Source organism: Staurois parvus, unplaced genomic scaffold (genome assembly GCF_062004578.1).
Source record: "Staurois parvus isolate SC_StPar_1 unplaced genomic scaffold, SC_StPar_1.0 ptg001284l, whole genome shotgun sequence".
Lineage (NCBI taxonomy): Eukaryota > Metazoa > Chordata > Amphibia > Anura > Ranidae > Staurois > Staurois parvus.
Window position 1 is genome coordinate 753,433 of NW_028319080.1, and position 12,165 is coordinate 765,597.

The 12,165-nt window shown below is 42.4% G+C and overlaps 2 protein-coding genes across 3 annotated transcripts in view; both read left to right on the forward strand.

Annotated features, from left to right (window-relative positions):
* TAP2 (transporter 2, ATP binding cassette subfamily B member) overlaps window positions 1-12,165 on the forward strand; it is a 58,988-nt gene that overhangs the window by 21,435 nt on the left and 25,388 nt on the right. For both annotated transcript variants that reach the window (XM_089660855.1, XM_089660857.1), the window contains 4 exons: window positions 292-422; window positions 905-1,110; window positions 6,145-6,342; window positions 10,005-10,133. In XM_089660855.1, coding sequence (XP_089516981.1) covers window positions 292-422; window positions 905-1,110; window positions 6,145-6,342; window positions 10,005-10,133 — 664 coding nt within the window. The remainder of the gene's footprint in view (window positions 1-291; window positions 423-904; window positions 1,111-6,144; window positions 6,343-10,004; window positions 10,134-12,165) is intronic.
* Window positions 4,268-5,398, forward strand: LOC149437516 (uncharacterized; the record flags this gene model as incomplete). Its single annotated transcript, XM_089660869.1, has 1 exon — window positions 4,268-5,398. A coding segment is annotated over one exon (1,131 nt), but the record flags the coding sequence as incomplete, so codon positions are not given.

The window sequence follows — 12,165 nt, forward strand, 5'->3', positions numbered from 1 at the left end:
CCACGCTGAGTAACAGTCCGCAGTAGGGAGTTTAGACATCCAAAAGGCTGACGCGTTTCCAGGACTTGCCTCTTCCTCCTTTCGGGAGATTTCCAATGAAACATTTTAATTGATGATATTTCCACTCATCTATTCTAGTAAAAATATCTCCCTTCTTCTCTTTTAATTCCTTAATGATTTCTATTCTGTTGATCCCAAGAAAATTACTGCTACTTCCCACTTGATTCAAAAATGATCTGTAATATTGGTATGTCGGGTTACTAATAACTTTGTATCCCTGTTTCTCCATAGTTCTGTCTCTGCAGGATGCCGAGGAGGACTATTCATATTCTCCATGGCTCGCCTCAATATCCGATTAAGGGGCCTACTCTTTCGAGCCTTTGCTAAACAGGACATTGCCTTCTTTGAAACAACTAAAACAGGTACCGTGGTATCCCAGAATGCTGCATGTGCTTGTCTTCCTAAAGTAAATAAAAACCAAATCAAGAACATCTCGTATTTAAATTTTTAGTGTGTTAAAAGTGATTCATCACTTTCAAAATGTGAAAAGCTGTGCTTCCTGAAAAACAAGTCATTAATACTAACTGTACCTATTGGCTGCATTGCATATCTCAGGCTTGGTCCCCTTCTGCACCCTGGTTGCTTCCACTGGCCTCTGTGTCCTGCCAGTGGAGAAAACCATAGAGCGTAACGGGGAACACCAGCATCCAACACTTCAGATGTCATTTTTATTTTTGTTATTTCAGAAGTAATTTTCAGTCTACAGTTTCATTTAAATAATACCTGGTGATCCTGCCTTGAAGGTTGTTCAGAACAATTGTTTTTTACATAGATTCAGAGTTGCAGGAAGGAAAAGACATCACTAATTAGTAATAAGTGTTACCTGATTGTCATCGCCTTACAGGAGAGATCACGTCTCGGCTGTCACAAGACACGGCACTGGTGAGCCGCTCCATCGCTGCCAATGTGAACATCACCCTGAGGATGCTGGTGAAATGCATCGGTCACTATTACTTTATGATATTGGTGTCCTGGAAGCTGACACTGCTCACCCTTATCAGCACACCGCTCATCTGGATTGTACAGAGCCTATACAACAAGTATCACAAGGTATATACATATCACACATCATATATTCATATACAGTTGTGTTCAAAATAATAGCAGTCAGAAATCACTAACCTGATCAATCACTGTTTTTGGTAGAAATGATATTTCTACATGGCAAATAATTTCCTAGCAGGTGTAGTAGAGCAATAGAAATTCAACAGACCCAACAGTCATGACATGCATGCTGCTGATTCTGTGTAATTTAATCACTAATTGAAAGGGGCATGTTCAAAATAATAGCAGTGTGGAGTTCTATTAGTGAGGTCATTCATTCTTTGAAAAACAGATTGTAATTATTGCCCTTATTTAAGGAAGGAAGGCAGCAAATGTTGTACATGCTGGTTACAGTGCATTTCTCTCTGAAATTCTCAAGAAAATGGGTCGTTCCAGACATTGTTCAGAAGAACAGCGTACCTTGATTAAAAAGTTGATTGGAGAGGGGAAAACATATAAAGAAGTGCAGAAAATGATAGGCTGCTCAGCTAAAATGATCACAAATGCTTTAAAATAGCAACCAAAACCTGAAAGACGTGGAAGAAAGCGAAAAACTACCATTCGAATGGATAGAAGAATAGCTCAAATGGCAAGGACTCAGCCAACAAACAGCTCTAGGAAGATGAAAGAAGGTGTAAAGTTCCCTGTGAGGACTGTTACAATTAGAAGACGCCTATGTGAAGCCAAGCTATCTGCAAGAAGTCCCCGCAAAGTCCCACTGTTGAAAAAAAGACGTGCTGAAGAGGTTACAATTTGCCAAGGAGCACATTGACTGGCCTAAAGAGAAATGGCGCAACATTTTGTGGACTGATGAAAGTAAGATTGTTCTTTTTGGGTCTAGTGGCCAAAGACAGTTTGTCAGACGACCCCCAAACACTGAATTCAAGCCACAGTACACTGTGAAGACAGTGAAGCATGGTGGTGCAAGCATCATGATATGGGGATGTTTCTCATACAACGGTGTTGGGCCTATTTATCGCATACCAGGGATCATGGATCAGTTTGAATACATCAGAATACTTGAAGAGGTCATGCTGCCTTATGCTGAAGAGGAAATGCCCTTGAAATGGGTGTTCCAACAAGACAACGACCCCAAACACACCAGTAAACGTGCTACATCTTGGTTCCAGACCAACAAGATTGACGTTATGGAGTGGCCAACCCAATCCCCGGATCTTAATCCAATAGAAAACTTGTGGGGTGACATCAAAAGTGCAGTTTCTGAGGCAAAACCAAGAAATAGAGAAGAACTGTGGAATGTAGTCCAATCATCCTGGGCTGGAATACCTGATCACAGGGGCCAGAAGTTGGGTGACTCCATGCAACACAGATGTACAGCAGTTCTCAGAAACAGTGCGACTACAACCAAATATTCATTAAGTCATTCAAAGGAAAGCAAAATCTTCAAACATTTTTCAGTTTATATAGTGAATGTTTGAGTTTGTAAAGAAGAATACAAACACTGCTAATTTTTTGAACAGTCTAATATTCACTTTTCTTCAATTTTTTTTAGAGGAACAACACAAATTTGATCTATTTTTCTTCATGTTTTGATTTGGAATAGAATGTGTCGTGTTCCCAATGCATTTGTGTGGATGGAAATAAAAGATATTAGAAGGATCTTCAGCTTTATTCACTTTTTTTCAACACACTGCTATTATTTTGAACATAACTGTAAAGGCAGGGGGTGGGGAGGGTTGCCAGGTGGTCAGGAACCTCCTTAGAAACACTGTAAATTTGACATTCAGATCTGTAATTTGGAGAATTGTTTTAAAACGTCTAAGTTTATATTGAAAGTACTTTTTTGCTTTAAAATAAAACAGATGTTAAAGTTACCTGTCCTGTGCAATGGTATTGCACAAAGTGGTTCCTTACCTCCTCTTTTGCAGTCCCCCACCAGCAATGTGTGCTCCCCAAGTGCCCCCCTCAGCAAGCCGGGTGCTAAGGGGGCACCTGTGCATGCCTACATCCTAGCTGGGCTGTGTGCAACCATAGACACACACAGCATTGTTCAGCGACAACCCTGCTTATTCATCACAGGAGTTTGACTGACAGCAGCAGGAGCCTATGGCTTCCATTGTTGCCTGTGTCTCCTGTGAGACTGGGAAATGGAGAAGTAGAGTGTGGGAAGGGAGAGACAGTGGGAAGGGAGGGTGAGTGTCGCTATCACACTTCTATACTACTGCATGGAGAAAGTGTTGTCACCCTTTAATTTCAATCAGTACTGTGCCTCAGATATTCCCTAGATATTATTTGCAAGCTTTGTTTTGAAATCAGAGACAACATGTTAGTTTTCAGCAAAGGAGCCTCATAATGTTAGTTTTCGGTGCTAACTCCTCATAATAATCCTTCCTTTAACCCTAACACAGATCCTCAGACTTACCTTCTTGTAATTCTAGTGAGAATACCTTAAATCTCCTCTATATTCTAACATTAAACCCCACTGTAATTCTAACATTTACCCTCATACTTGTAATCCTAACACTAATCCTTAAACTTAATCTTCCAATATATCTAACACTAACCCTATACCCTTAACACTACCCCTCCCAGTAATTCTATTACAATCCCTCCCTGTCAGCCTAACACAAACCCTCCCAGTAATTCTAATACAATACTTCCCTGTAAACCTAACACTAATCCTCTTTGTAATCCCAATCCTAACCCACCCTTTAACACAAACCATCTCTGTAGCCCTCAGACTAACCCTTTCTGTAACTATTATCCACTTTGTAATCCCAACAGTATCCCTTCCTTCAACTCTAATACTAACCCTCCCTGTGACCCCAACCTATCCTGTGAACCTAACAATTATCCTCCTTGTAATCCTTAAACTAACCCTCCCTGTTAACATCAATCCACTGTAACCCTCAAACCAACCCTCATACCTACCCTCCTTGTACTCCTTACACTAACCCATCATGTTACCCTCATTCAAACCTTCCCTGTAACCCTAACACTAATACTTCCTGTAAAACTCATACCAACCCTTCTTGTAACCCTAACACTAATCCTCCCTGTAACCCTAACACTAATTCTTCCTGTAACACTCATACCAACCCTTCCTGTAACCTTAACACTAATCTTCCCTGTAACACTCATACCAACCCTTCCTGTAACCCTAACACTAATCCTTCCTGTAACACTCATACCAATCCTTCCTGTAACCCTAACACTAATCTTCCCTGTAACACTTATATCAACCCTTCCTGTAACCCTAACACTAATCTTCCCTGTAACACTCATACCAACCCTTCCTGTAACCTTAACACTAATTCTTCCTGTAACACTCATACCAATCCTTCCTGTAACCCTAACACTAATCTTCCCTGTAACACTCATACCAACCCTTCCTGTATCCCTAACACTAATTCTTCCTGTAACACCTATACCAACCCTTCCTGTATCCCTAACACTAATTCTTCCTGTAACACCTATACCAACCCTTCCTGTATCCCTAACACTAATCCTTCCTGTAACACTCATACCAACCCTTCCCGTAACCCTAACACTAATCTTCCCTGTAACACTCATACCAACCCTTCCTGTATCCCTAACACTAATCCTTCCTGTAACACTCATACCAACCCTTCCCGTAACCCTAACACTAATCTTCCCTGTAACACTCATATCAACCCTTCCTGTATCCCTAACACTAATCCTTCCTGTAACACTCATACCAATCCTTCCTGTAACCCTAACACTAATCTTCCCTGTAACACTCATATCAACCCTTCCTGTATCCCTAACACTAATCCTTCCTGTAACACTCATACCAACCCTTCCCGTAACCCTAACACTAATCCTTCCTGTAACACTCATACCAATCCTTCCCGTAACCCTAACACTAATCCTTCCTGTAACACTCATACCAATCCTTCCCGTAACCCTAACACTAATCTTCCCTGTAACACTCATACCAACCCTTCCTGTATCCCTAACACTAATCCTTCCTGTAACACTCATACCAACCCTTCCCGTAACCCTAACACTAATCTTCCCTGTAACACTCATATCAACCCTTCCTGTATCCCTAACACTAATCCTTCCTGTAACACTCATACCAATCCTTCCTGTAACCCTAACACTAATCTTCCCTGTAACACTCATATCAACCCTTCCTGTATCCCTAACACTAATCCTTCCTGTAACACTCATACCAACCCTTCCCGTAACCCTAACACTAATCCTTCCTGTAACACTCATACCAATCCTTCCCGTAACCCTAACACTAATCTTCCCTGTAACACTCATACCAACCCTTCCTGTAACCCTAAGGCTACGTTCACACTAGCGTTGTGTGCAGGCGGCAGAGAGGCATTTGGGAAGCGTTTTTACCGCTTCCCAAACGCCTCTGCCAATTCTGCACATTGCAGCACATGGTGCTGTTCTAACGGGAGCGTTTGCGTCGTGGCAAAACTGACGCCTCTGGTCGAGTCAGGAGGCGTTGAACCCTTCTGTTCTAGTCTATGGTGCCGCTCCGCAAACGCCGGCGGTTGTGACGCAGTTACGGGGCGTTTGCGGAGCGGTAACACCATTCAAACATCATTATAGGCGTTTGTGGGGCGTTTTTAACGCTCGGAAAAGGCCTAGCAACTTCCGCTAAACCGCGCATGCGGCGTTTGCGGAGCGATAAAAACGCTCCGCAAACACCGGACCAACGATTGCCAAATGCTATAGGGGCGTTTGGCAAGCGTTGGTAAAACAGCCAAATGTGAACGAGCCCTAACACTAATTTTCCCTGTAACACTCATACCAACCCTTCCTGTAACCCTAACACTCATTTTTACTGTAACACTCATACCAACCCTTCCCGTAATCCTAACACTAATCCTCCCTGTCACCCTTCACAAGCCCTTAGCCCCATGCTTGCATACTCACCTCTCCTGAGTTGGGATCCTCTACCTGATGCCTTACATTTCTATGCAAAAAACGTTCCAGCGCTGGAATCACATGCTTCATTCTGAGAAGTTGCTTCCTTTATAAAGCCAACATGATTATAATGTAGTTATGCAAAATGTTTGTATTGTCACCCCCTAGGACCTGGTGAAGAAGGTGCAGGATTCCATTGCCAGCTCCAGTGATGTGGCAAAGGAAATTATTGAATCTGTGAAGACAGTAAAGAGTTTTGCTGCGGAGGAGGAGGAGGCAGAGAGATATGAGGAGGCTCTAAAGAAGACGCATCGTCTGCAATGCAGGAGGGATCTGGTCCGAGCTGTGTACCTACTCGCTATCAGGGTACGTTTATGTCCAGTCCTCATATGGTCCTCACATCTTCCTTCCCCTTCTGTATTGTTGCTTCGGTCAAGCGCCACCTGCAGAGGGGATTACAGACTGTACTTGCCTACAGTACCCCCCCCCCTTTTGGACAGATGCTAACCCCAGCATCGCAGAACAGTAAAGGACAACACATAAATGTTGAAAACATTATTACTGTAATAACAGCAGCATTTCAGACAACATAATCAGACTACTTTACAGGCCAATAGATCCATCAATTACATCAGATGTGGTTTCTCTGGTACTGGTTACTTCTACAGCAATCATACAGTGCCGGTCATGCTGGATAAACTAATTGCAGCTACTCATTTTAGGAATAGACAACTTGTCCATGTTGATATAAATTGCAGAACATTCTGAACAATAGGCTCATAGAGGGGGTCATTTACTAAAACTGGAGCAGACAGAATCTGTATAGATTGGTATAGTAACCAATCAGCTTCTATCTTCAGCTTGACAGTTAAGGTGGGAATACACGATTAGAAAATTGACCGAACGGTCATCCGACGACCGAGAGGCATTAGTTCGTTGGTCGAAATCGTGGCCCACATTAACCAATCTAAAAAAAACGTTCATCGGGCAACACGTAGTGTTGACGTCTTCCATACAAGTGGAAGTGATGCAGTGTGCGTGTGACCTTGTAGCCACGCCCTTCCTGCCAGAACGATCGATATACACAACAATGACCAGCAATGAGTATAATATAGTTTATGACCTATATACATAAATAGTGATACATAAAATATAATCTGCAGAATTCTGGCTTCATGATCTCATTAGGCCAATCTACTTTTAACATTTGGATTTTTCGTTTGTATTTGCGAAGATTCCTTGGACATAAACATCCGGGTCATCTTCTGTTTCCGCTCATGCGTGATATATTTTTTTCGTACGACCGTCATACCACCGCATAGAAAATTGGTCGTTCATATGTGAAACCACAACATTTTTCACTGTTGTTCAACCAGATTTTTTTGCTCACAATATTGTTATCGGTTAAAACATCCTGCTCATCAGCAAAAAAAAAATTGTTTGATCAGTGGTTCCGCTAAATTTTTCATATGATTTTCTTATCGTGTGTACGGGGCATTAGCGCTGGTGCACACTGTGCAGGCTGGTTGAGGGTGCAGGAATCGCATCTGTTCCCGCAGTTGCAACCACCCGCAGTCTAAGGCTGCATTCACACTGAGCATTTTGTAGTTTGAAGCTCGAAGCTTGAAGCTCCATAAACTCTCAAACTTAAAAAATCAGTTGTTCTCTATGGTGCCTGTTCGTGTGATCAGGTGTGAACAAGCACCATAGAGAACAATTGATTTTTTAAGTTTGAGCTTTTCTGGAGCTTCAAGCTTAGAACTTCAAGCTACAAAACGCTACAAAAAGTGTGAATGCAGCCTTATTGTGCTGCTCTTATCAGATGCATGTGACTGCCATTCATTCTGAATGGCACCCCCATGCTTCTGAGTCCTGCAGAGCGTTTACGGGAACCGCAGGGAAATCGCATGGTCGTTTTGACTCAGCAGCCATGTTATTTAAAAAGGTGTGTGCACCTCTTTTTGAGGAAAACGCAGGCAGGGCAACCCATTCAAATCAATCGGCTGTCTGGCACACCCAACGCTGGCCGTATGGCCTGCACAAGTGTGAACCAGGACTTAATCTTTGAAAATGAAAGCTAGAAGCTGGCTGGTTGCCATGCACAGCTGCTCTAGATTTTGGCTGCTCCAGTCTTAGTAAATTCCCTTTCATATCCCCCCTTATGTATTATACATGGAGATCATATCCCCCCTTATGTATTATACATGGTGATCATATCCCCCCTTATGTATTATACATGGAGATCATATCCCTCCTTATGTATTATACATGAAGATCATATCCCCCCTTATGTATTATACATGGTGATCATATCCCTCCTTATGTATTATACATGGAGATCATATCCCCCCTTATGTATTATACATGGAGATCATATCCCCCCTTATGTATTATACATGGAGATCATATCCCCCCTTATGTATTATACATGGAGATCATATCCCCCCCTTATGTATTATACATGGGGATCATATCCCCCCCTTATGTATTATACATGGAGATCATATCCCCCCTTATGTATTATACATGGAGATCATATCCCCCTTATGTATTATACATGGAGATCATATCCCCCCTTATGTATTATACATGGAGATCATATCCCCCCTTATGTATTATACATGGAGATCATATCCCCCTTATGTATTATACATGGTGATTATATCCCCCTTATGTATTATACATGGAGATCATATCCCCCCTTATGTATTATACATGGTGATCATATCCCCCCCTTATGTATTATACATGGAGATCATATCCCCCCTTATGTATTATACATGGAGATCATATCCCCCTTATGTATTATACATGGTGATCATATCCCCCCTTATGTATTATACATGGAGATCATATCCCCCCCTTATGTATTATACATGGAGATCATATCCCCCCTTATGTATTATACATGGAGATCATATCCCCCCAATCTCCTCTTCTCCAGAGAGAATACATTCAGTTCCTCTAATCTTTCCTCATAGCTGAGCTCCTCCATGCTTCTTAACAGTTTGGTTGCCCTTCTCTGTACTTTGTACTGCCCATAGAAGGCCACCGACCCACCGGAATGGGGCCGCACAAAAACGACCCCACAACTGTGTGCCATACCTGCGATTGCAGGGCAGTTGTGCAGGTTTTTAGAGACTTAGGGCCAGTTCACACTATATGCATTTCAGTTGCTTTTTTTCTGCATCGAAAACATACAGAAAGTAGGTTATATGGTTGTCAATGTCATAGTTCACATCAGTGCTTGCAGTTCCAGTGCGCTGTAGTTGCAGAAAAAAATTGTAGAATATGCTGAATTTTTCCTGCACAGAACTGTACTGGAATACACCAAAATGCACTGGAACGCTCATGTCCCTATTTAAATTGAAGGGGGATAAAATGAACCGGAAAGAATAAAAACGCACCGGAATGCGTAAAAAACGTGCATGCAGAAATGCATCCAGAATGCACCTGGACTGCATTTCTATAGTGTGAACCGGCCCTATATCAGGGCAGTGAGGAGGCATTCCTTATTGCCTGTTGAGGGGTGCACTGCATTTTTACTCCACTTACTTCCTGTATTCTCACCAAGGCAAGGCAAGATCTGCCCATATCGTTCATGGACGTGTCATGGGTCTGCACATGCGTTCAATTTCTGAAAACCTTCCATAAATGTGCAGAAATGATCAAGTCAATGGGACATGGGAGATGTGCAGTAGATTTTCAGGATTGGGCATATGTGCAGACCTATAGTCCCTTGGCATGTCTGCTCATGTGTGGGATATCAGTCATGGAGACCCAGGAGAAGAACGACAAGGTACAACAGAGCTGAAAATATGGCAATGTTGGACTCCATGGACTGATATGTATATATTTTATTTGACATACAGGAACAGTTTACATGCCCCCACCCCCCTCCCAAAAAAAAAATTTTGCTAGGGAGTTTGTAGTTGCTCGTTAATATGGAAAAATATTAACAATCATTTTCTGCAATCTCTCTTCCTTCTCTCATTTTCCTATGTGCTCGGTCTCCACCCTTCCTCTAGACTGTTAACCTGGGTACTCAGGTGGCGATGTTGGTGTATGGGCACAACCTAATCCAGAGCGGAGCTATAACCAGCGGGCAGATGGTGTCCTTCATGCTGTACCAAATAGAGTCCGGAGACTACTTACGGGTAGGTAATAAACATATCCAGGCTGGTCCGACAGCTGTAAGTGCAGGTAGTCTACAATGGAAGTTGATCACACGCCGTGCCAGGATGAGGTCATCTGCTACCCAAATCCAGGATGACAAAATGTTCTCTCCTTCTTCCCGAGCTCTATAACTTGGTGCTACAAAACAATTATCTTCAGAGCTCTGGGAAGCTGGACGCTGTGCTCTTATTTACAGATCGGATGGCTGTCATACTGACAGTAGAGCAGAGTGCTGCTGATTACATGGGCAGAACCACACTCTCCCAGTATAATATGCAGGGCAGTGCCCAAGACGTGGTGCCTCTTCTCCCTTTTTTTTTTTTTTTTTTTAAATACGATCTTTTTTATTGGTTGAAATATGGATCCATGTACAGATACAATCAGACAACCACAATCTCCAATGGAGTGTAGTCATAATATCAACAAATTACATCGTTGTAATATAAAAGGGGGTACAAAAAACATGTAGACCAAGGATATAACCATAGATTCCAGACCACAACATTTTCCAGATCCTTTCTTGAAAAAGAGAAATAGGAACAAAAAAAATCCCGATTCCAAAAAAGGCTGGGAAAAAACAGAAGTTAATTAAAATAGTATGAGTTGTAAAGTCAAAATAGTTTTCAACAATTTGACAACAACAAAAACAAGAAGAACCAAAAGCCAGCCTTCTTTGAACTAAACTCCAAGAGTCAAACCTCCCTACTCATCCTCGTGTAATATAGTATATAAGGAGTCTGATCTAACTTTTTGCCAATAGTATTGTTTTACCGTATGGATACATCTATATCCCAATTCTTATTCAAGGGTTGATGGAAGGATAGTTATCTCATAGTAGGCCCGATGGGGTTCCACCGCTTAAGAGCCTGTCCTTAACTAATTGTGTTGGTGCTAATCCCAGTGTCCCCAACCAGCCATCCCAGACTTTTGTAAATTTCTGTGCACATCCTCTATGTTGATAAACTAATATTTCTCTGATCAGAGCAGGGGTGGACTGACAACTCATGGAGCCCCCGGGCAATAGGGGATCATGGGGCCCCTGTGTCCTTGCCCAAACTCAAAAAAGCCTATGAAAAAGGTACCAGGGTCCCCTACTGACCCCTGGCCCTCGGGCAGTGCCCGAGTTTCCAAATGGTCAGTCCGCCCCTGAATCAGAGTATCATTGACCACTTTAATCCATTGAATATGGGAAGGAGGTGAGGGTGATAACCATTTCTGAGCTATACGTTTCCTAGCAATAAACAGCACCCTAAGGATAGCTATATAGACTTGTGGAGTAACCAGTTCCTCATCTAACACTCCCAGTAGACAAAATTTGGGATCTAATGGTAACAGTAAGATTCCAAATCTTATTGATCATTGTTATAATATGGGACCAATATCTTACCAATTTGTGACATTTCCAAAGCATATGTATAAGCGGACCATTATGGATTTCACATCTAGAGCAAAGGGGAGAATCTCTCCTATGCCAAGCATGTAGTCATTGAGGAGTGCGATAAGTACGGTGGATAATAAAGAGTTGGGTAAGCCTTATCTACAGCTAACTTACTCTGGTTGAGGCCTATAGACCGCCATTCTATAACCAACCCCATCACTTCTCACTTTTTATCCTTATGGGATAAACTGAAAACCCGATATCCCCTCCAATCGCTACATAATCCTCTGCTCTCGTTTTTACGAAACCCAGCTTTTCCCCTGGCCTGGCAGATGCCCCTTTTATTCAAAGCCTGGTCCTCTTCTAATTTGCTCTGCACGCATCATTTCCTGCAGAGGAATAAGTTTAAATCCTTTGCCTCGCTGCGGGAAACACATAGCCTCCCAGCTTCCGAGATATTCAGATACTTACAGCTACAACACTTTTACGCTCCCTACACTACAACAACAAATCGGCCAGATGCTATGTCTTTCTTTGAACGAGCGTGCTACAAAGACCCCCATAGACGTGGGCTTATTTCTTGCTTATATTCACTCTTCACTACTTCGATTACCACGTCCCCCCCTCTGTATACC